The sequence below is a fragment of the Notechis scutatus genome, chromosome 1 (genome assembly GCF_049901735.1).
Source record: "Notechis scutatus isolate UNSWTSFEM ecotype Mainland chromosome 1, rNotScu1.2, whole genome shotgun sequence".
Taxonomy (NCBI): Eukaryota; Metazoa; Chordata; class Lepidosauria; order Squamata; family Elapidae; genus Notechis; species Notechis scutatus.
Window position 1 is genome coordinate 150,476,343 of NC_142009.1, and position 25,592 is coordinate 150,501,934.

General features: G+C 35.3%; 1 protein-coding gene across 8 annotated transcripts in view; it reads right to left on the minus strand.

Moving 5' to 3' along the window:
• Nucleotides 1–3,915: 3,915 nt before the first annotated feature.
• The window catches only part of TASP1 (taspase 1), a 58,938-nt gene continuing 37,261 nt past the window's right edge, over nucleotides 3,916–25,592 (minus strand). For 2 of the 8 annotated variants that reach the window (XM_087948623.1, XM_087948650.1), the window contains exons 12-14: nucleotides 15,211–15,321; nucleotides 14,449–14,519; nucleotides 4,055–7,135 (exon numbers count right to left, since the gene is read on the minus strand). In XM_087948623.1, coding sequence (XP_087804749.1) covers nucleotides 7,043–7,135; nucleotides 14,449–14,519; nucleotides 15,211–15,321 — 275 coding nt within the window. In that variant the 3' untranslated portion in view covers nucleotides 4,055–7,042. Of the gene's footprint in view, nucleotides 7,136–9,203; nucleotides 9,929–14,448; nucleotides 14,523–15,210; nucleotides 15,322–25,592 lie in introns of those variants that run through there. The other 6 variants (XM_026668499.2, XM_026668500.2, XM_087948642.1 and 3 more) reach the window with 6 other exon arrangements.

The window sequence follows — 25,592 nt, forward strand, 5'->3', positions numbered from 1 at the left end:
GAAACCAACAAGGGAGATTGTGAACTTTGAACAATAGTTGAATGAGTGAATGTAGCTTGAGGATTACTTGTAATAATTTGGGGTGAAACTAAGAGACGGAATGCTGGAAGGACTATTCTAGTGGCACGTATGGAATCATAGTAATACGTCCAAGAGCAGAGCTGAAGTAAATATTATAAATGTTAGCATCCAAGACATTGATGAAAAAGACAATATAAATGCTGGGAGAAAGCTGAAAAATTGTAACACTGACAATGTAGCTGGTACAATTGGGGAAATTTTAAAATTTGATTGTAGTTTGCTCATGGAGTGCCATGTAATTTGTTTGGGAAGACTTCCGTCCGTAAAGATGGGGAAAATGCTGTGATTATGTATATATAGGGAAAAAGAAGAGTGAACACACAAACTTCCGGGGGATTTATTAAATTTGCCTGAGAAAGTGTTTGCAGAAGTCTCATGGAGAGAAAATGAAAAATGAAAACGAATAAAACTTACTGCTTTCTGCAGGCATCAAAAGTGAACTTTTTGCTCTCCGAGAAACGTATTGAGAAAGTTTACTGCATGTTACTTGATTTAGAAACAGCGTTATGATAAAAACAGACATGAATTCTATATTGCTTTGTGCAAATTTGCAGCTAGGCTAGTTGTTAAACCTGATGATTGGTATACAATGAAATAAGGTACATCTTAAGATTAATGACACAGATGTCAAACTCGCCGAATCACGTTGCTGTCACATGACGTTTCATGATTTTTCCTTCACGGAGCTGGGATAGGCGTGGCCTGCACTTGATGCATCTGGCCCTCAGGCCGCCAGTTTGACACCCAACTAATGGAATGCTTAGGAAATGTTAACATTAAAGTAGAATGGTGTATGATGTCTCCTTGGTTTTTAGGTACTTATGTATACATATGTAAGAAACGGGGATCTTGGAAAACTGTGATGAAAGACATAAAAGTGGATATACCTTAATATGTAATCAGTTATTTCATCAGTGAAGAGCCTGTATGATTTGCAGTGGATTGCATCATGAAATGAGGACACTGAAAATAAAACTACTTGTATCAGAAGTACCCAAGCTGATATAGAAAATAGACTGAACATCTAGATAAGAGAAAAAATAAAACATGTAGATGAATTTATGTATCTTGGAAGACTGCATGCTAAACATTTGAATAAATTAAACACACTTCCAGAAACTATTATTTAATTTATTGGAAACCAGCATAGTATAGTGGTTAAGGTGCTGGACCAAGGTCAGGGGAAATTCAAGGATTAATCCAAATTATCATTCTGACCAATTGACGCTCCTCTTAAAAAATATCATTTACTTCCTGATTAGGAAATAAATCTTCCAATGGTTCATATAATGCCATTACTTCTAGAAAACTGCCTGAATTGGTGTAATCTGGAAGAATGGAATTCTCTGCAGTGTTCCGTGTCTGGAGGGAATGTTCTTCACATACTTAGTAGACAGGTTTGCCAGCCCACAGGCAGCAAGTATGTGTTATCTTTAAATAATATTAAATAATGGGTAAAAAAATATGCAGGGATCATACTCAACAATGTCCTAGAAAGGGCAAAGGGACTCTGCTACTAAGTTTAACTTGTTGCAGCTAGCCAAGTCTGATGATAGAGCAAAAAGAGGCCACATAACAATGTTTAGCTTAAAGAGAGCAATTTACATCCTAAACATTGCTATTTCTAGATGGCATCAACACCAAAACTAAACTATATTTGGGGTCCCTGTGTTTTATGTTGTGCAGATTCTGGAGAATTAGACAGCTTTTATTTAACTTCATTAGAAGTTACGTGTTTGCCTTAAAATTTAGTGACTGACTGAATCCGCCCACAGAATCAGGATGATTCAGACCTCCAATCCTACAGATTGTAGTAGTTAAATGCAGTTTGAGACTAAATTAATTTTGTCAAACCTAATGCTTTCCAGAAAAAAAAGAGAGGTAAAGCCAGTATTTCAACTTGGCTAAATTTTAATATCTGCACACAGAAGATCCTGCGTAGGAGATGAAAATGTGTAATTGGCTTATTTTATTATATTATATTGGTGCCTCTGCTTTTATAAAGAAATAATGAGGAAAATGTCTTTCAAATATATGACTCCAGATGTGAGCTTTCTGCAACCATCCTCATTAAGGGAATATGATGTTCTCAAGGGGGAAGTTCAATTGAGGACAGGCAAATGTGTTTAAACAGATTTGTTTCCCCCACTCAATTCCATTAATCTTTATTTTTTAGGTTTTAGCCAGAGTAGAATCATCTGGTATGTAGTTACTGTCTCCCCCACCCCCACCTTTTTACTTCTAAGCAAAACTGCTTCTAAATGAAAATATGGCTCTCGTTAATACAAAATGAATACTGGAAGGAACCCAAGTTTGAAGAATGTTTTCCCCTTAACTAAGAAGTTTTTGCCAAACTGCCCATCCTCATAGATTTAATGGATTAAAAATATGGCCACACTGGCTGGTAAATTTGGAAGTTACAAACCAAGCACGTCTAGAGGTAGCAATCTATCATTGGTGCTAATCAACACAACTGATAACTAGCAATGCATCCACATGATCATCGATATCTACTCCACAGATTATAAACCTCCTTGGAATATTACTTTTTTTGACACTTCTAAATCCATGGATCAACTGCAGAGTCACCTATCAGCCTCTATGTTTTTAATTCTTACTTGTCATGCACTGAATGCCACAAACTGTGCATCAAGACAAGGTGTCATTTTAAAGTGACAAGTATACAACTACACTCTCTTAGGAGTGCGGCACACCATTTCAAAACAACATCTTAACATTGAAATATCAAAAACATTTCAGAGGTAATTGTATACTGTCAGAGCTCTTAGCAGTTGTGGATGTCAAGAAGATTATACACGTTTGCTGTCTCTCCAGGGCCTTGTCAAATACTCCAGTTAATTATAATTCTGAGAGAATACCTGTTCTTCAAAAGATACAGTAGTAAATACCTTTTCTTCAAAAGATACAGTAGTATCCCCTCTGTTTTCAGCAACTGCAGTTGTTTCCCCTTCCATTGTGGTCACCTTCTTTTCATAGTCATTATACTTTGGTCATAGTGAACCACCCCTCAGGTTGGCTACTAGTTTTCTAATGGGCTGTGAACACTGACGTTTTAATTCTTCTGTGTGTTCCTTTGTTAGTTTTATATTTATTTATTCTTTCCTCCTCTAGCAGACATTAGAGCCAGTATGATTTTCTTGATTTCTCCTCTGGCTGGGTGTAAGTAAGCAGATCCTGTTGTCTCCCCATCCCAATATAATTGGTTTCCACAGTGAAAATGCAAACTGTTTTTGTCCAGACAAAAAGTGAGAATGATATATCTTTTGAACTGGGATAGACTGAGGCTAACTTTTTGGATCAAACATTTAAAAGGTGGTGTGAAAATTAAAATGTAATTTCTCCAACCTCCAGATGTGCTGAAATTCCAACTTCCAGAACTCCCTATGGAAGTTCAGCTTCCAGCTAGACGGAATTTACAGCAAATGCCAATTCAGCAAATTTCAGCTAATCAAACTGTATTCTAATGGCATACATCAAGTCAATAAATGTTATGATTTAATGGAATTTTAAAATTGCATTGGCTTAATATGATATGTGCTGGATTAGATAACTTGATAATTCTATTGCATAAGATGTTTGTGATATTAATGGAATTCCAGGCTACAAATTATATGCAGAGGAGAATACAGTATTTTAGAGTAACATGACATAACTGTTTTGCTTTAAAAGTTTACCAGAACAATATAATGATAGTACATAATAGGTAATATTCAGAACTGGTCTGCTTTGTTATTAACATTCTCCAAGACAAATTTTTCATTACCATATTAGGTATTTTCATCAGGGCACAACATTTGGCATGTGAGATTCATTGGTTGGGAAGATTTATATAATATAATCTCAAAAACACGCATGAAAATAGAACATCTTTTTTCTGTGCATCAACACCCCCAAAATTATACCCACTGTTACAAATATCAAACATATTTAAAACACTATCATCCATCATTTACATTTTAAAAACTTTAATATACATTCCATGAGATTTCCTTAGAATTTCATATTATTTTCTTTTTTTAATGTTCACATACATTTTTACTGTAGATGAAATAGCATAATTATATTTTTGTTAAAAAAAAGTAATAGAACACGACAGCTCCAATCTGTCCACTGCCTCTACCAATGCAATTGTTTGATTAACCTAGATCAACAGTTTACAATGTGTATTTACATGCAACTTCATATATTGTCATTCCTTTAGCATTTCAATGTTCATGTATAATTTTTCATTGAATCACATGTTATCTGTTTAGAGTAAAACAATGACATGCTATTAGAAACTATATAACTCCCTTCTGTTGGAATTCATTTGTCTTTGATATTTCTATCATTAAAATTAAAAGACAATTCGCCATGGCTAATTCGCCATGGGACAAGAGTTACTCTAATATCAAAAAATGGTGCAATAGAATAGAATAGAATAAAGAAAGGATGCAAACGGACAGAATGAAATGTGAATGGCATAAACTATTTTTTATTTATTTTAAATAATTAAACAGTATTGTTACGTTGTCCTGCAGAGAGTTGTCCCGCAGTAAGTTGGCCATGGCGAGTTGGCCGTGGCAAGTTGTCCCATTCTCCAATCCCTGGACCCTTTAACTTAAGAAAACAATGCTAGCAGTAATTTTACTCATTTTCCAGTTGAAGCTCTATGTATCATAGCACCAGGACTATTCTTTAGGCTTACCTTACCTAAATTCATTCTGAAGGGGAGGCGGTCTAAAATTACTAGTTTCATTTCTTCATTAGCAGAAATTGAAATTTTACAATCTTTATAATGATTTAACTTTCTTGCTTTTTTTCAAACGTTTTAGTTCAATGCTAAATAATCTGTTTACTAATGAGCAGAGGGGGATAGGATCCTACCACCTACAGTTGGTAACTTTTTCTGATAACACATCCATTCATTTTTCATGGATATTTACATGATTCTATAAACACATCAAATTATATCAACTTTAAAAGTATAATTTAATGACATACATAGCAAAGTGCTCAAAACAGATGACTATACCATCCTAGTAGCAACATGTACATTTTCAATATTTTTATGATACTGAATAATTTTTTTTATTTGCCATTATTAGAGGAGAAATATTATCATCAAAGTCAGAGTCTATGGTTGGATCAGGTTCCCTATGGTGAGTTGTCTTCATATAATGTGTTATTGGGCAAGGGATAAAGTCATGATGCAAGAGTCAAACACAGTATGCATCATAGTTTTTGGTCTGGAGGTAAGGGCTACTATTAGGAAAGTCCAAACTATGTGCATAGTACATTAAGTAGCATAGCATATAAATCTCTCCCTGTCTGCCATCTACATATTTGTAAGGGTGTGTTAAAAGTAGCTACTTTTTTCATCAATATTAAAATAGACCCAACAGATCAAATCTTCCCACCCATCCCCCAAAAACCTGGCTTTTCTCAAACGATAAATAACTACTACCTCTGAGGCATGAATGATTGAAAGAATGAGTGACACAGCTGCAATATACACTTTCAAATGAGTCTAGTGATAAAATGTTGAATTTATGGATATACTGTATTTCACGACAGCTATTTGTGGCAACAGTTCGTAGCCATCTGTGCCTCTGCGGAAATGACTAGAGATCAAAGTGAATCGTATTGCTTAAAAAAAACACACCCAGAAATCAACATATAAGATATTGACATGAGATCATCTTTTTCATGAAACTAGAAATAGTTGTAAACAGTATTTTCTTCTAATTACGATATTAAATTGATCGATGACACTTCAGCTAGAGAAGACAAGTACAGTGCAGATGTTTAAGAATAATTTGCAGGTTGTTGAGCAAGTACTTCTAAAGAATGCCCATATCATCTTCTGACACTATTCAAATAGCTCATTTGCTAGACTTTTTTAAAAAAGGGATTGTCTTACAGCCATTACACCCAAGTACATATCGAAAGAAATCTGAACAATTGTAAAAAAAAAATCTAACCATATTTACAACATACAGTATATGAAAATATTGACCATCCATAGATTCTGACTGCATAAAATCATTTAAAAGGCCACTTGTAACACCACTTACATTACATGTAAATTTAATTGCACACATGCATACCCATTTATTTTAACTTTGGAATTTAAGGAACAGAAGAAAGCTAGAATTAGGTTCCTCTACATCACCACTTTAATACATTTTGCATTATCCAGTAATAGTTCATTTCTATATTATTCTCTCAAAATATATTTAAACCAAAGAATAGTGCTAACTCTTTCAATAAATGTTGTTCTTATGTACATCCCAATATGCAGTTATACATAAAGTAAAGACTTCATGACTGTACGTTATCTTTACAGAGCGCCTTTCATAATACATAAACACTTTAAGCTAGGTAACATTTAAACCAAAATAAGTACCACAACTGAAAAACTGAACATAAAAAGTCTGGCTGTAACCCTGCCCTGTTTCATTGGAATCAATCCCTCTTTGCTAGAAAGAAATTATTATATCCCATTGGAAAACCAGGGTATGCGTAAGCAATCATAGAACCATCCTGAGACTATCAAATAGTATTGAATACATTCTGACACTTATTTATTTCAACTCACTCTGTATGTTCTCAATATAACATTTGTGATCAGCATACCTTCTATTTTTTAAAACCATTTCTTTCTGGCAATTTCAGGATGTTATTATCTTACAGACTGATCAAGTAACTCATAAAATCTTTTCTAACATTAAAACATTTCACGCAAGTGAGAACCGAATTTCTTTTCTCCTGGGAGATGTGCTCCCGTATACATTCAAACAAAATTTTAGAATCTAAAGCTACAGCAGCACTTGTTTCAAGTCGGGGGTGCATGTGGTTGCAATAAAAGTATATAAAATAATAGAAATCTCATTCTCTCTTAAAACACAAAGGATCTTATTATACAAATAGCATTTGTGCTGACCCATTACATAGTGGTTCAGTTCACTGGGCTTTCCAGTCGACAAACTCCTCCTTCAATTGCTACCGACTGTCCTGCCACAGCTCCATGTGGAAGCCTGGAAATGTGAGTCTGTAAAGAAACAGGTGAGAATTTGAGAGCTTAAGAAGAAGTAAAGGTGGACCAAAACAAAAAAACAAAAACACGGATTAACAAGAATCAAAGAATAAGCCGACATTTTAAAATATGCAATGTTAACTTCCACTATTCTACTCAAAGTGGCTGAGATGAGGCTGCCTTACAATTCTAGATGCACTTGAAGGGCAATTATTTGGAGGAATAGGGGATTGGGTCACCTAATGAGTGACTTCTATTGACAAATGAACCGGCAAGACCATCTTTGCCTGTTGTAGTAAATACAAAACAGCTTCTGATATCACGGTGATGGAATGTCTAAAAGGAGATACACCAGAGGTGGTATTCAGCAGGTTCTGACCAATTCTGGAGAACCAGTAACGGAAATTTTGGAGAACCGGCAAATACCACCTCTGACTGGCCCCGCCCCCATCTATTATCTGCCTCCCATCGAGTCCCATCTGATCGGCTGGGTCTTCTTTTGTTGCCCTGCACAGGAGAATGGAGCTGGAAAGCAGGTTAGTGGGGTGGGGAGGGAATGGGGATTGTACAGTAACCTTCCCCTGCCACGCCCACCAAGCCACGCCCACAGAACCGGTAGTAAAAAATTTGAATCCCACCACTGAGATACACAGAAGGCACCCTGATAGTTAAGGGAGAACAAGGTCATTATGGAAGTGCCTCTTGAATTCAGGGGATGGGGGAAGCATGAGATAGTCATCATAACCCCACCTTAATTACACTAGATATAGGTTGTGCAGGAGAATTCTTCTGCTACATCTCTCTACTAGCAAAACAAGACTGGTCCAGAAATCCAAATGGTACTAGTTTTCTGAGTTTGCCAATCATTCACGGTTTGACAATTCTTCTGAAGTGTGTTCCTTTAAGAATTTTCCAATGGTTTCAGTCCTGATATCAGAAGTAGTGTCAAGAAACTGATGCTGGGTGACTGTTCTTTAGCAACTAGGTCACTGGCTTACAAAGTCCCATAAAATTCCAACTTGACTCTCCAAGTTTTGAAGTCAGTGCCATCTAATTCTGGAGCAATATTGAATACTTTTTAACAATGCCTAAATTCAGTGGTGGATTGGATGAGGGAAAATAAGATGAAATGTAATCCAAACAGAATAAAAGATTCCTTTGGTCAATAGGAAACTAGGTTAAGGGATTAGAGTTCAGCTTGTTCTTGATAGGTTTGCATTTTCCCCTGCAAAAAGAGGACCACAGCCAAGGAATGCAATTTGATCCTCAGCCCCTAACTTGTTAGATAGCAAAGGAATTATGACAAGGAGCATAATTGCACCTGGCATATAAAATATAACCATTCCTGAGCTGGTCTGATTGCATAGCAGTTACCCATGACCAAGCTGGTTTCTGTCTTGAGTGCTGCAATGCATTCTCTATGGGCTATTCCCGAAAAGTATCCAGAACTTGCAATTGGTGAAAAATATAGGAGCGAGACTGTGAGATTGCAGGGTGACCAAAATAGCTGCACCAAAATATCAGCACTGGCTGTGAGATGCTTTTAAGTGCAATTTAAAATGTTAAACTTTACAGACCTAAATGATTACCTGATGCACCACCATAGAGGGAATGGCCATGAGGGACAGGAGGAAGAGCCATTATCTGAGCAATGGCCAGATAACAGCAGCCTGAGTCTCAGGCAAGAAGGCAATATGATTAAACATTTTGGACAGGTCGCTTCCTGGTTCACATGAATTTGAATGAAAGAAGGGATGGAAGTACAGTTAGACTTTTTTGATTTTGTTACTATAGCTTTGTTGTATAAGCTGTATTAACCTACATAAGCAATGGTTTTCTAGTATGATCTATCTTGAAGGGATGACATAACCTTTCATGTTACAAATCTGTCCAGACATTAACATCTCTAGAGTGTCCTTCTGCCCTAAAGAGCAAATATTGCTCCTGCTAGTAGATGTCATATACTATGTATAAAAACAGGTTCCCTTCCATCCCGTTAGTTGCAAGCTGTGGAATACATTCTCTCTAGAACCAACTTTCTCTGCTTCCTAAAAATGTGTAAAAAAAATTTCAGCAGGTCTTGAGAGGTTAATGCTTTTATTGTCTGCCTTTTGCTTATTTCATTACATTTACTTATTATGCCTTTTGTAAATTTGTGTGCAATTATAAACTGCAATCATTTTAAAGGTTCATTTTAAATACAAAGTTAGCAAATAAATAAGAAACATACATGATTTGAAATCAAAAGGATAAATTTAAGGTTCTGAACTATATTTCCTATTCATTAATACAGAATCTTAAAGTTTTAGAATTGAACAATGATTGTTAAATAGCAATAGACATTAGACTTATATACCACTTCACAGTGCTTTACAGGCCTCTTTAAAGTGGTTTAGAGTCAGCATGTTACAAATGAACTGTGTAATATTATATATAGCTAATTGAAAAAAAGCTGATCACACATACACAACACTATTTGTTGTAAGCAATATTGTTATAGAATTATAAATACAGATATGAGTGGGGTGGAATTTTATACAAATTTTTACTTTAAATGTCTATTTTTCTAAGCTATAACAATATGGTAAAAGAATGCAAGCTTTATCAAAGTAAGCACTGGACAAAAAAGTTACACAATACAGTGCAACTTGACATATGGTAGAAATGTAAACCATGTATTCTGCACATTTAAAAATATGTTTACTACTTCATGACAGAGAAGTGTTTTGGCTGACTTTAGCAGAAGTACAACACGTATCCATGTACACCAGTGCCAATGAATTGCTGAAAGATGAGGCACTATGTTACCTGCAAACAGGCAGAAAAACAAAGACTTTTGGTGGTTAGCTTTTTAATTGTAGTGTAGTCAGTCACAATGGGGCATTACCCATAAACATCAGCAAATGAAAGTACTTTAGAACATCTTGCACTTAAGGCATTCAAAGAATACTGAGGAAAATATTTCAGATGTTTGAATAATACAAACGCCCTTCAATAATAAACTACCAAAACTAAACTGCTAATATTGGAGAGTACTCATAAAGCCAATCTCGGGTATAAAACTTCCAGAATGAATGATCTGTGCATTGTTGTCATTGAAACATTTCCTTTTTCACAAAGTTCTAGAGTAGGAAGAAACTTTACAAAGCATCCTTCTCACCATAGCACATTTGACAGACCACCATCCAGGCTCTTTCTGAAGCTCTCTAGTGAAGGGGAACATAACACATCCTGAGGAATCCTGCAACAATAGCTGACAGTTTGTGTGATCAGGACTTTTCTCCTGATATCTAATCTGAACCTCCTCCCCTGAATTTTTAACTTTTTCTAATCCTGCTATCTAAGGCAAAAATTCTCAATCCACTCCTGTGTGGATCTTTTGATATTTGAAGACTGCTATTGTATTTCAATTACCCTTTCTCTCGGCTAACTATAACTAAATCCTTTAACCTTCCTCATAGGGTTTAGTTTCCAAACCCTATGATGATTTTAATCAGCAAAAAATTGATGATTAAACATTACTGGAACACTGGGCCGTAGGGCTCTTAGTGGAAGTGGACATTTTGTCCACCTCTAGCTTTGGCGCTTACATTATAGTTCTTCTTTTCATGGACATGTTCTCACATGTTTGGATGATCTTCAGTTCTTTGTAGGAATACACAGCTCCCCACTGCAAACACAGTGGCATATAAAGTTGTCCTTATTTGAATTTGAATTTTTTCAACAGTCTAATATTAAAATTGTTTTGAAGAATGGAAAAATATATACATTTCGTGACATAAAACAAGCAAAATCTAAGGACAGATTCAGGATTTGTGGCATTATCTCAAAAAATAAGAAATATGTTTAAAATTGGCAATTACATTTAGAAACCCACCAGTTTTAGTAACTAAACACTCAAAAATTAGACTCTAATTAGTTTAGAACTTAAAATTCTAGAGAGTATCAGTTTTGGAAAACCAAATATAAAAATCCAAGGGGAATATGATGTTGTTAACATGGATTTTAGAAATTTATCTCATCTTTGACTAAACAAGAGGTTTACAGTTGAAGCACAAAGTATAAGTTATCAATACACATTTAGAAATAAACACCATTAGAACTAGTGAAGCCATTACTGAATAAATGCAGTTAAAACTGAAACTCAAAGAAAGCATTAAAGCAGAGATAAAACTGAGTTAGCTCCATTACGATGAGCGATTTTCCTTCTGGCAACCATGTACAGCATTTGAGAAACAAAAGAGTGTGTACCCCACAATAATAAGTACTTCCATTCCTACCACCCATACATAAACCCACAATGAAATTATACTACAAAGTCTTCCCTCAAGTACTCACTTAAGTCTCTCTATAATCTCTAAGAAGATCTGAATACAGATTTTTCTACATTGCTTTTTCAATATGGTTTCAAAGAAACACACTGCTAATTTTAGGAAGCATCACATTGAAAGACAGAATGGTACAAATGAGTTAAACTGAACTGTGGCCCAAAATAACATTTCTACAAGCAAATAAATTCTTTCCTTCCAACCAGCTATTTCCCATCTTCCTCCTCAAAAGTGTATTTTAAGACTGCCTAAATATGGTTGATGGAAAAGATACAATAGTTACACTTACAAACTCTGTGAGTTATTATTTTAAGTGAAACCATGACTGTGAACCATTTATAAATCAAGCAACTCTTGATGTTGTGTTCTCTTACACTTTCCTGGAAAACAATTATTGTCAAGGGAGAAACTGCCAACTATGGTGGTTAGTCAAAGATAAAGAAAGCAGGTACTTGAAAATAAAGTGACAGTATAGTAAGCATTCAAGAAAAAGAAAAATCAATAGATATGTGAAGTACAATTTGTTAATTGACACATACAAATCTTACTAGATTTTTCTCCTAAAATTCCCCAGTCAGTTCCAGAATGAAATATGCATTCTTCTAAAATATATTGAAGAAACAATAGTTTGGGCTAATAACTCCCATGACATGTTGGTACAATAACTAAATATCACTTTAAAAATAAAAATTCCATCTGTAAATTGTCAGGAGTCCAGCAAGTAGTTGTCTAAGAAACTTGAGAGGTGTTAAAAAGTACAATAGATGTACCACATATATGGATGGTAGAATCAAATAGGTTCCTATTTCAATAGGAAAGTTTATTCAAATATAAATCACACGAAATATGGAACAATGAAAAATACAGGTTCATTGTCTGTTTCACAGTTATGTGTTAGTTGCAATGGGAATTAATGTTCTAAAAACGATTGAGCATTATTAGGGCAGGTGGCATAATGCTTCTGTTTTATCTTGATGTATTCACTTTGTGTTTTTGTTCAGGGTTTTTACAATAGTACAGGGTAAGTTGAACCTTCCTTGTTATTACTAAGTTTTCACACCTTCCAAGATCACAGAATTCTACCTTTTCCAAGAGCATCTTATTTGTTGATCTTCGTAGGAACCAAGCATAGCATTTGTGTTTCAAGAAAACATTTGCAACCATGGGTTCAAAGAAAGAGAAGAGAGAGGGATTAACACTGCTGAGGGAAGGTCACAAACATAATTTAAAAGTGAACCAAGAAGAGCAGCTGCATCTTTCAGCCCAATCAATTTGGCCAGCTGGAGAATTTGCCAGCAGTATGAAAACAATGCACACCAGATGTCCAATGAAAGCTCCACAAGTAAGAAAATAAAAGATCTCTGAGCATAACCCTGAGCTATTAGTCTTTTTAGCATCTAGGTCACACAGTGAGCATCATCAAAACAGATACAAGTAGAACACAAACTTTAGGGGGATTGCATGACTTCTAATATTTAATTTAGTTCTGTGACAGTAAAATATTAATGCTTTTCTTTCACAGCATTTAAATACCTAAGATGCTCTGAAATTAATGGGGTTTTGAAAATAAAGATGTTATATCATTAAATACTGAAAGAAATCATAATGGGGAGAATGTGAAATGCAAACTTTGTTTTCTGAGTGTCTGAGAAATTATTTTAAAAACCCCAGCTAAGAATACCAAAAGTGGCAGGTGCCTGCATGAGAAGCTCTATACAGGTAGTTGTCGATTTATATCAGTTTGTTTGGTGACCATTTAAATTTACAACAGCACTGAATAAAGTGACTTTTTCACACTTATGACCATTGTAGCATTCCCATAGCCATGTGATCAAAATTCAGACGCTTGTCAACTGACTCGCATTTATCTGCAGTATCCAGGGTCATGTCACCTTTGGTGACTTTCTGACAAACAAAGTCAATGGGGAAGCCAGATTCACCTTAACAAGACAGTATTTAGCAACGGTGCCAAGAAAGGTTGTAAAACGGGACAAATCTCACTTAACAATTATGTCAACTTACAAACAGAAATTCTGGACTCAATTGCAGTCATAAGTTGAGGACTACCTACCGTATTGTAGTACAATAGTACAAACAAACAAGATGATTACAAATGACCAAACTGAACCATTGGAAACTGAAATGATTCTAGTTTGCAGCTTTAGTAATTTAAATAACAGCTTACAAAATACCAAATTGTGCTTTAGGCATGCCCACAATCTGATGATGCTGAACTACATCTTCAGCAGCCACAGTATTAGTTATGCTGAGACTGCTGGGAGTTGTGGTTGGCAACATCTGGAAGCCACATATTGTATACCCATGCTTGTAAGGAACCTGGCCACAATGGCCTGATTAATGGGCCATTCAGTGGACAAGTTTATTTTTCTTAGCCATTCTGAAAGCAAGTCTAATTTTTTTTCTCCACCAATCCACTGTCATCCAGCTCATTAAAACTTCATGACCTCAATTTCACCTCAGTTATGCATCTAACTTTTGATAGCATTTCCTCCCTCTCATACAAAGCATAGTTTGTGGTCAAAGTTCTGGAGCAGTTTGAACTGGAGCAAGTAGTAAAGGCAAAAAAAAGAAAAAAGAAGTTTTCTGCAGAATCCTTTTAATGTAAGCTTTTTAGCTGTTCATTTTCCATTTGTTTATTCTAGCTATTTCAATTATGCTATCGAAAACAGGCCAGTTCAAACATCATGGTTTGGCAACTTGGAGTGTTCTGTGGGCACAACCATGAAAGAGAGGAGAAACAGCATGAGCCACTTGGCACCTCACAGACATAAACCATAGTCTGGCCATGCTACCTGAGTTGCACAAGAGTTTTTGTGGCCATGGGAAGCCACATGACAAATTAAACAATGGAATTAACTTTTCTTCAGCTACTTTATTTTTTACTTTGGTATAGGAATAACTTAAAACCAGCCTGTTGAATAAAGGAAGGAATTCATTTTTAAGTGGCAACTAGTTTTCACGTTAGTTTTTGTGGCTTACCTTAGCTTTGCCATCCTGTGCTGACATATATCCCACACACATGCTTTCTGTTGTATGACTCCACAGGAACTCTACTATGAGGAGGAAAAAAAATGTTTATTTACTAACTGAAGTATGCTGTCTATTTTCCCAACAAAGTGCTGAAAAATAAGAAGCAAGAACCTCTTCTTTGAAATAAAACTGGATGGTTGTTTGAAAGGCATCAAATTTATTAGAGAGAGAAATATGTAAACTGGCCTATTGGCTAATGAAAACCTCCTCGAGTTCCTTGTTCCAATGCTTGAATGCTAGAAATACCATAGGTGTTTTTCCTTCCCTGTGCCATTAGACAGCGAGGAAATGTTTCTGCTGTCTGCATTAGCATCTAGGAGGGAGGGAGGGCAAGTCCTTATTTGCTGGAAGTAAAAGATCTCATGGCTCCTTTTTTTAAATGAGAAATTGCTCAAAATCAGGCTGCCCCTCCTTTTATTTCTCCCCTATAAAGAAAGAGGGAATGATTTTTATCTTAGAAACGTGACTCACAATTACAGTCTTCCCCAGACAATTTCATAATTGTAGGTGCACCTCTATACCTATTTCAGAAACCTAGATGTAATTAAATGTAGTAAAATTTCTTCAGAAAAGAAATTAATAGTCCATTGACTGGTGTATTTAAATTCTGCACTGTTTTTATTTTGGTTTTTCAAGACACAGAGGTATAATCTAATTATTACATTTAATGATAACTGGATAACTTATTTGACGCTCACTTCTCGTACTTACCTAATAGAGATTGCTTATCCTGTGAAGAGTTGGGCTCTGCAGAACACCTACAAGAGCGGAGAACTATCACTCCACCCAGAACACCATCTTCACTGGCTAAAAAAGGTGAACCTATGGAGAATTGGGAGGCAAGGGAAAAATCACAGAAAATTAATCTTTTTTTTAATGGATGCTGGCTGTCTCCCATAAATGCATAAAATGTAAGAAATATAACCACCTGCCTTACTTCAGCTGCAATGGATCAAACTTAAAGATTCCCTTCCACTCACTGAATATTTTTTTTATATCAGATAACTGCAAAAATGAAATTGTTGCTAACTAACCATACCTTTATGTTATGCTGTAGTTCTAAGGCAGGCAAGATATTTCAATATGGCCTAAAATTCATCTTGTCATAACAATGTTTTGATAAAAAATATCATAGCAATATTTTGTCTTTTGTTTTCCTCCGTGTGTTTAATTTGCCTATTTCAAAGGTATGAATCAAATACTGCCAGTTAACGATCAGTATAATTTGATAGTATCAAAAAAGTGAGCTTCTCCTGTCCAGATGTACTAAAGGATGATGGATCACACAAACATTTAAAGTGAAGAATTTCAACTACTTTCAAAAATTATGATCTTGTGAAGACGATAGATACTATACCACAAAAAGGACAATTCATCTGAAATTAAACAATCTGCCAGAAATTTCCGGTTTGTCGGCTTTGCGAGCGGTAGGGATTCGCGAAGCTGTGCGATCCCTGCCGCGCTAGCCGTTTTTGGGGCTCCGACCCGAAAGGGTGCGGAGCAAGGCTGCCCTGCAGGGGCAGCTGAAGGTAGGGGGGATCCGGGAAAGGGTTTGGGGGTGCTGCAGACCCCCTCCCTAGCCGGCAGAACCTCCTTTTACCAAGACGGTGCAGCGGCGGTCCGTGATGGCCGCCACAAAGAAGCCGGCAGCTGGGCAAGTATGCGCTGGAGGAAGAGGAGAAAGTTTTTAAAAAGTGAAAGTCTTCTTGGTTGACCCAGGACTCTAAGATATATTTAGTTTAATTCCTGAAAATGATGGCTTTTTGGATGATTCTTTCCACAAGAGGAAATAAGCGGCAATTCTGAGGTGCTGAAAGGAAAGTTTACTCTCCCCCCCGACGGAATTAATAAATGGATATTGAGAAACCTGTTTTTTTTCCAGGTAAAACTAGCTTTTGGGATAAGTCGGAAGGAGAGGACAAAAATATATTTATCTGGTTGGATTTTGTTGGAGGAGATGCCTTAAGGATTTGAAAACAGAAATAAAATCTTAATAAGGCTTCAAAACACAGATTTGAACTTTCTTTTTTTCTTTGTCTGATACTACCTCTGGAAGAGAAAGGGGGAATTCTGGCTTGGTTTGGATTGATTGAGGATTGTGGACTTTGGGGTTGTCTTGTTTTTTCTTTTGGAATATTTTGGTTGGTGTGAAAAAGAAAAGAAAAGATCTATAATGGCTTTTTCTTTGGAGGAACTGAGGGATGAATATGAGCAAACAAAAGCAGCCTGTAAAGATGGTATGGAAAAAGCTTTTCTTTTTTTAAAAATGGCGTTGGTTAACTATGAACAGACAATACAGATGGAAGCTGAAGAGCAACAAGAAGAAGATGAAGACGCCATCTTCAATGAATCCCAAAATTCATCTAAGAAAGAAGGAAGGAAGAAAGCGAGGAAAATTAAGGACTTAAGATCTAAAAAACATTTAAGAAAGAGAAAAATATGATGCAAAATAAATACAATGATAGCAAACAAGAGAAAAAGGGAATACAACAGAGAAGGGATGCCGGCAAGACAGAGGTTAGAAGAAGGGGGTAGGAAGACTTGGTGGGGGAAGAAAGAAAGGGGAAAGGCGGAGAAAAGCCACAAAGCTTTAAAATTAGATGGGAAAAGAGGAATCCTTTTTAGGGATAATGGGTAAAGCATAAATTTTTTTAAAAAGATTCTGCAAGGTACACAAGATGGTACTGTAACATTCGTATTAGAAATAGAAAATTAGAATGGCTTAAGAGTTAATAAGAAATTAAAATGTTGAAATGTTTAATAATGATTGATTTTTAAAATGTAATAAAATATTGAAGGGAAAGGCAATGAGAATGCTATAAGATTTATTATCTAGATTTATTATTTAACTACGTATTTAGGAGGATATTATGTTTTTAAACATTTTTGATTTTTTACTCTGTTTTTATTGTTACTAAAAGTAAAAAATTAGTAGATAGAATGTACCAAGCAGAATCAAATTGGGTATTAGGTGTTATTTTAAATGTTAATTTAATTAATTTAGGGGAAGGATAGAAAGGCATCATACTCTGATTAGAGATTTCAGGAGAAATTTTTTTTTTTTTCATTATAAGGAATGAGATAGAGGGATAATAAAGGTTGGGCAAAAGATATAAATATAATGATTTAAATTAAGATGGATTGAATAAGAGAGAATTATGAAGAGTGAAATGTATGGAGAAGTTTATATGGAAGATATAGAATGGTAAATAAAATAAGTAATGATCTGTAAGATGAGCATGAATATAATTAAAGCCCATATAAAGAGAGGTACCTGGGGCCAAGTTACTTTACTAAAAGATTTTTTATATGTATGTTTGTGTTTGTTTATGTCTTTGAGAGTATTGGTGAAACCTTGTAGAAACATAGAAAGAGAGTGATGATAATCAAGTCAGAAAGAAATTGATGAAATACCGTATTTGCCGGCGTATAAGACGACTTTTTTGCCCCGAAAAACATGCCTCCAAGTGGGGGGGTCGTCTTATACGCCGGTATATCCACTGCCGGCTTCGGATGCTTGTTGGACGCAGCGAGGCGCCTCTGGCTTCCTGGATCCCCTGCGTCGCTTCCGCTTCATCCCGCTCGCCTCGCTCCGCCCGAGGCTGCAGCCTTCCTGCTCTTCCCACGGCCCCTGGCACTCTGCCCTGCCGCTGCAGCCCCGGGGATTTCTGGAGGGCGTTTCCGGTGGTGGTGGGGGGTCGTCTTATACGCCGGGTCGTCTTATACGCCGGCAAATACGGTAATATAGAAATGTATTGTATAAGATAAGGTTTTATCTGACTTGTTAAATCTATAATGGAAAAAGGTTCAAATATGTAATGGTTGATGATGATTTGTTTGTTTTTTGAAATTAATAAAACTTGCTTAAAAAAAAAAAACAATCTGCCATAATATACTGGGCCTACAATGCGAACTTCAAAGAAAGCTGCCCAAAGCTACTGCTATTTGTAATACCCCTGTCCATTATGTTGAGAAATCCCTTTGAAACACTGGAAAATGAGCAAAACACAACTGCTTCACAAATGTTGCTTTCAAATTTGAAACACACTTTTAAAAGGTGCTACACCAGAAGTTGTAATTAATTTTAAATTAGCCAACTAAAACTTATGCATACCACTTTTTATTTTTGGTTCAGTTTCAAATTAATGTCATATATTTTAAAATGTGGAAAGAATTTTATGGATGCACAAGATTAAATGCAAATGTAACAAGTCACTTAAGGGAAGAAAGTCTTTCATTTCACATTTGTTAAATATTCATTGCCTGCATATCAACCAACAATAGTGGAAGACTATATATATTCCACTGATTTTAATGACACTTTTAAATTACAACCAACTTCAGCTCCATCCGCTAATTTTACCTGCAGTGGTTAAATTGAAAAATGCCCTTTAACTCACATAATATTTTTTTTTACATCAGATAACTGCAACAATGAAATTATTGCTAACTAACTATACATTTTTGTCAGGTTGTACTTATAGTTTTGAGGCAATATATTTCAATATGGTCTAGAATTCATCTTGTGTTGAAATTGTATTTTTCTTGTGTTTGTTTTCCTCATGTTTAATTTGCTTTAATCACTGTAAGTACTTTTTTATACTGTAGTATCAGTGATGTATTTTTTTTCTTTGCTACACAAACAAAACAGTCTGTTTGATGTTATTTACTTAAAACAACAGAAGGATGTGCTAAACATTTGACTTTCATAATGTGCTGCTGAGCAAGGAAATATTTCATCATTTTACAACCGTAAAATGTGCATTAAGAGACCGGGAAAAGAGGCTACCAGAAGGCCATAGCAGAACATGAGAGAATGAGGACAAAACAACAGTGATATTCTATGGAGTTTAGTGAAACCTAGCAGCAATTCAAAAGTATTTTGTTAACCTAGTTTTTCAAATATACTCAGTTTCTAGTAAAAGTAGCATTTAAACATTTCAAAAGTTGTAAGTTAATTATTTCATCTACATTTGCAAAAAGTCCCATACATTTCAGAACAGCTAGGTTTCCTCAAAGGCCTACTGGACAATTCTTTCCCACAATCTGTACTTAAGTAGCTTATGAACTGAGTATAGTAAGCTATAACTATTACCCAATGATATTTTATTTCTGATCCTCTGCAGAAATACATATACAGGTAGTCTTTAAGTAACAAAGGTAATTGGAACAGGAATTTCCATTGCTAAACGACGGGATTGAAAAGCACAATGTCACTTGATTGCTTGCTTACTGACAGAAATCCCCAATTGGTCATTAGGCAAGGTCCCATCCCAATCCAAGTCATTCTTGGCTTGGTACCCCCTAGCCCCGAGCCTCAAAATTGAACAGGCTACCTCCTTTTGAACTCACACCTGTCTATCTCCCCACCTCCATTTGTGTTCTTTTGGCCATTCTGCGATCAAAAGGCCATAATGGTGATGGCAGCGCCAATGGTGCTAGCACTGAAGTAGAGGCTTGAGGCCTTTAGCCCTCTCAGTCAGCTGCCAGTGCCATCCCCCAGACCTCTATTTGATGAAAGGGCTTCCAAGACCCTGAATTTTCATCACATGATTCCTGGAGTGCTATATTGGCCATAATTTAGAGGCCATTTGTTCAATGTTGCCATAACTTCAAGTGGTCATCAAACAAGCTGTTGGTACGAAAAGATGACCTGACATCAATTTTAGAAATAACCAATGAACTGTTTTTGGAAATAATCTCATTCTCTCTTCCACGCAAACAATAGGAATGCAATAGATGTAGACTCTGGTCTAAGGAGGTTGTAAACACTATTTTGGAAGTTAAGCTACTGAACATTTCTGGATTGCACTATAAACTATTACACCTATGAAACAAAGACACTCAGATTGCCATAGTAATGTTGTTTAGATACTTAGTATTTACATAAGTAAAGACACAATCTTTGGCAGCCAGTTTGGCACAGTGGTTAAGGCATCAAGCTAGAAACCAGAAGATTGCAAAGTTTAGTTCCACATAGCAATCTGCAAAGACTAGTCCAGTAGCCATCAAGAGTAAACGCTCACCCGAAAGCTGAATATATATAAATATATAAAATGTATCTACCTCTGAACTCTATAGTACTTCACCTTTTCAAAGCTTCTAATCTAGGCATATGGAAATCTATTAACAAGGAACCTGAAATATGAGTATTTTTTTTCATTGTCCAAATATTCCACTCTTAATTCATACGCAAGAGGTTATCAAAAATGTATGCATTATTAAAGAAAAATAGCTGAGGTTTTTAAAAGTTTGAAAATACTTTACATGCAGTTCTAAAGTACTACACACATTTCAATTGTTAGGCTCCCAAATCAGCTTGCAAATAGAATAAACATTTACTGAGAAGCTTGCATTCCACAAAACTTGGCTGAATTTGAAAGGAATAGATGAGGTATAAAATCCTCTGTTCTGTCCGAAAAGATACTTATGTTTACAGAACACTATTTTCATTCTACATCAGAGTTGTGTATTCCATCTTTTATCTTTATTAAACCAAAGGTAACCTACACAAAAGCAGCATAATTCATGTATTCCACTTCTAATCCAACCATTACTTAAGTCAAATGATCTATTAGCTATAAAAATAAGATGGAAGAAAACACAGCGGCTACTAGGGTGGTCTTTCATGCACTTTTAAATCAAATTCTGAATACCCACTCAGGTATTCCCAAGTAAGAAGGAATATTTATGTGTCACTCTGGGAAGTTTTATGTTGTGATAATAAGTAGATAAGAGATAGATAAAACTCTGATGATAAAGAAAACAAAAGCCATAGTGTTACGAGCAGGCTACTAACCTACTTTATTCATGGTTATTTGTCAGAGATGTAAAATTTACACTATAAATTGCAGTTCAAGCAACTACTCTTATCAGTAAACATTAGAATATGCCCAGCATTTTTGCATTACCATTTAGGTGTACTTTTGCAAAATGTGGTGTTGATTTTGAGATCTGACAGCTCTTAACAAAATCCCGTGCAGTAAATATAGGCTTTTTTGGATCAGTTGGCACGTCTTTAAAAACATTGATACTGAACGATGTTATGCATAAAACAATCTTTTTTAGCATTTCAGTTGCTTTAACTGTTTACCACTTCTATAATCCAGCACACTAAAAGGGCACTGTTGTATCTTTTGAATTATGTCTCTTCAATTACTTTAACTATAGACTGATAAATTAATTACTACTGATGGTGGATAAAATAGAGATTGCAGATGAGAATTGATATTTCATAGATTTTAAATTATTAGAACAAGTATATTTAGATAAAATAATTCACACATTCATATTATACCTTTTGATTGCTCTTAGCTTCTCCGCCTAGAAAACTGTTCCCTCTTTTTACAGAATACTTGCTTTTTTACAAACTTTTTACAGAAAATGGAAGTGAAGCAAGTGACAGTAAATGGAATATTTTGCGAATGATTCAATGCTGAATAGGGTAAAGCAATGATGTACAGTATCTCAGTGTTACTGTATAAACCTGTACATGAAAATATGAGAAATGCTAAGGCATTTCAATGCTGTTCGAAAAGCAGTATGCAGTCTATCATGTAGAATAAATATTGGGTGAAAAGTAGGAGTATTGTGTAGCCTACTTTGTTGTACAGAAATGAAAATGGTGTCTCAGGATAAATGTTAAAGTAAGCTGAATGCAATGGGAATAGGGAATTTAGATACATTGTATATCAAGAATGAACAGGTGTTGTGAACCAAAAACAAAAGTGCATTCAGTGCACAACAATAAAAAAAATTACTGATTTCGATTTTGTTCATATTAAGAGAATGTAAAATAATCAAACTGCAAAACAAATAAGGGAAAGGAAGACTGAGAAAGTCATGGTTATGATTATAGAGGTAATGAGATTTTCAAAAAAGTTTTTTTAAAAAAATGTATGAATTGATATGTCAACCGTGGTAAAAGCAGGAATAATTTACAAGGATAGAAAATCATGGAGAAATATATGAATAGCGTTGATGTAAACAAGATTTAGTTCCATTTCCTTTTATCTATTGCCTTTTGTTTGTTTACTACTTCTTTTTTCTGCACTTTGCATAACCCTGCTTATTCTGACACTGAATAAGATAACAGATGTCTATGTATGAATATATATTGTATTAAAAGCTCCTTTGTATGTTTAGATTTTTCATCTCTCCTATACTAATTTGAATAATTTTCTAAGACTTTGATATAAACAATGTGATACATACAGTTCAATCCCTCAGTCTTCCCTTTTCTTCCAACACTGCCCTTAGAATTTAATCCTTTTGCAACATTTAGATTTTATAGTGAATTTTTCATTCATTTAAACACATCTGGCTGCTACTTGTGTACCAGCCCTGTGATTCTGAGGTTGACTGACTTACCTTCAGCAAATGTGAATTGAAGAATCTGAAGCTTCACTCCTTCATTTCATTACCTTCCAGGTAATCTATAAGTATAAGTGTCTTACTATTTAAGAGGAAAGCATTTGTAGGCAGACCCTTCTAGGAATGATGACTGCCAGGTTTTCATACAAAAGTGGGAATGAACATTATCTTTGATCATGGGTAAGCAACACAGAAGCAATGTGATAGCCTCACATTACAATGAATAACCATGAATATGTATTCAATTTCATAGCTACGATGCTATTTTTTTTTAAACAAATTTTATTAATTTTAAAGACAAACAAATCATCATTAACCATTACATACTTGAACCTTTTTCCATTATAAATTTTACAAGTCAAATAAAACCTTATTTTATACAATATAATTCTATTTTAAACCATTTCCATATGAGCATACAAATACCTCTTATCCAGTTTCTCTTTACTTCTCTTTACTCTTATTCAATTTCACTATTATTATTTCATCTATTTCTTTCTGACTTGGTTACCATTATTCTCATTCTATATTTCTGCAAGGTTTTATTAATTCTCCCAAAAACATAAACACATAACACACAAACATATAAAAAATCTTTTAGGAAAGTAACTTGGCCCCAGGTACCTCTCTCTACATGGACTTCAATTATATTCATGCTCATCTTACATGTCATTACCTATTTTATTTACCATTCTATGTCTTCTATATTAGCTTCTCCACACATTTCACTCTTCTTAATTCTATCTTATTTAATCCATCTTAATTTGAGTCATTATATTTGTATCTTTTGTCCATTCTTTATTATCCCTTTGTCTCATTCCTTATAATAAAAAAAAAGAGTTTCTCCTGAAATCACTAATCAGAGTATGATGCCTTTCTATCTTCCCCCCTAAATTAATTAGATTAACATTTAAAATAACACCTAATACCCAATCTGATTCTGCTTGGTACATTCTGTCTACTAATTTTTTTTTTAAATAAAAGAAAAATAATAAATCCAAAATGATTAAATACATAGTTAAATAATAGATCTAAATATTGAATCTTATAACATTCCCATTGCCTTTTCCAAAGACAAATGCTACAATAATAATTTTATAATAACATCAATACCATAGTCATATTAAACTCTTTGATTAAAACTCAATATTCTAAACATTCCCTTTAATATTTTATTAAATTTTAAAATCAATCATTACTAAACATTTCAACATTTTAATCTCTTATTAACTCTTAAACCATTCTAATTTTCTATTTCTAATACAAATGCTACAATACCATCTTATGTACCTTGCAAAATCTTTTTAAAAGAAATTATACTTTACCCTTTGTCCCTAAAAAGATTCCTCTTTTCCCATCTGATTTCAAAACTTTGTGGCTTTTCTCCACCTTTTCCCTTTCTTTCTTCTCCCACCAGACCTTTCTACCCCCTTCTCCTAGCCTCTGCCTTACTGGCTTCCCTTCTCTGTTGTGTTCCTTTTTTCTTTTGTTTACTATCATTATATTGATTTTGCACCTTATTTTTCTCTTTCTTGAGTGTTTTTTTAAATCTTAAGTCCTTCATTTTCCTTCCTTTCTTTCTTCCTTCTTTCTTAGTTAAATTTTGAAATTCATTAAAGATGGCTTCTTCTTCTTCTTCTTCTTCTTCTTCTTCTTCTTCTTCTTCTTCTTCTTCTTCTTCTTCTTCTTCTTCTTCTTCTTCTTCTTCCTCCATCTGTTGTAGTGTTTGTTGATAGGTAGCAAGCGCCATTTCTAAAAAAAGGAAGGCTTCTTTTACACCATCTTTGCCATCTTTTTTTGTTTGCTCATATTCTTTTCTCAGTTCCTCAACAGAAAAAGCCATTATAAATCTTTTCTTTTCTCCCCCCCCCTCTTTCTTCTTGCAACAACCAAGATATTTCAAAAAATAGAACAATCCCAAAATCATCAATCAATCCAAGCCAAGACAAAGTTCTCACTTTCTCTTCCTGGGGTAGTATCAATCAAAAAAAGAAAGTCCAAATCTGTATCTTAAAGCCTTATTGCAATACATTTCAGTCTTCAGATCCTTAAGGCATCTCCTCCAACAAAATCTTAACATATAAATATATTTTTGTCCTCTCCTTCCCACTTATCACATAAAGCCAGTTTTACCTGAAAAGACAGGTTTCTCAGTATCCACTTGTTGATTCCGTAGGGAAGGAGAGTAAACTTTCCTTTCAGCACCTCAAAATTGCCGCTTGTTTTCTCTTCTGGAAAGTATCATTCAAAAAGCCATAATTTCCAGGAATTATGTTAAATATGTCTTAGAGTCCTGGGTCAACCAAGAAAAACTTTCACTTTCAAAGGCTTTCTCCTCTTCCTCCTGCGCATTCTTGCCCAGCTGCTGGCTTCTTTGTGGCGGCCATTACGGACCGCCGCTGCACCGTCTTGGGAAAAGGGGTTCTGCCAGCCGGGAGGGGTCTGCAACACCCCAAACCCCTCTCGGATCCCCCTATCTTCAGCCGCCCCTGCAGGGCAGCCTTAGCTCCAAACCCGTCCGGATCGGAGCACCAAAAACGGCTAGCGCAGCAGGGATCGCGCAGTATCGCGAATCCCTGCCGCTCGCGAAGCCGACAAACCGGAAGTCCGCTACGGTACTACTATTGTTGGCCGAGCAGGGACAAAATAACCACAGAAATTACTGAAGCTTGGAAAATGGGTTCCTTGTCAATCAATAGCTGATTTATCACCAGCCTATT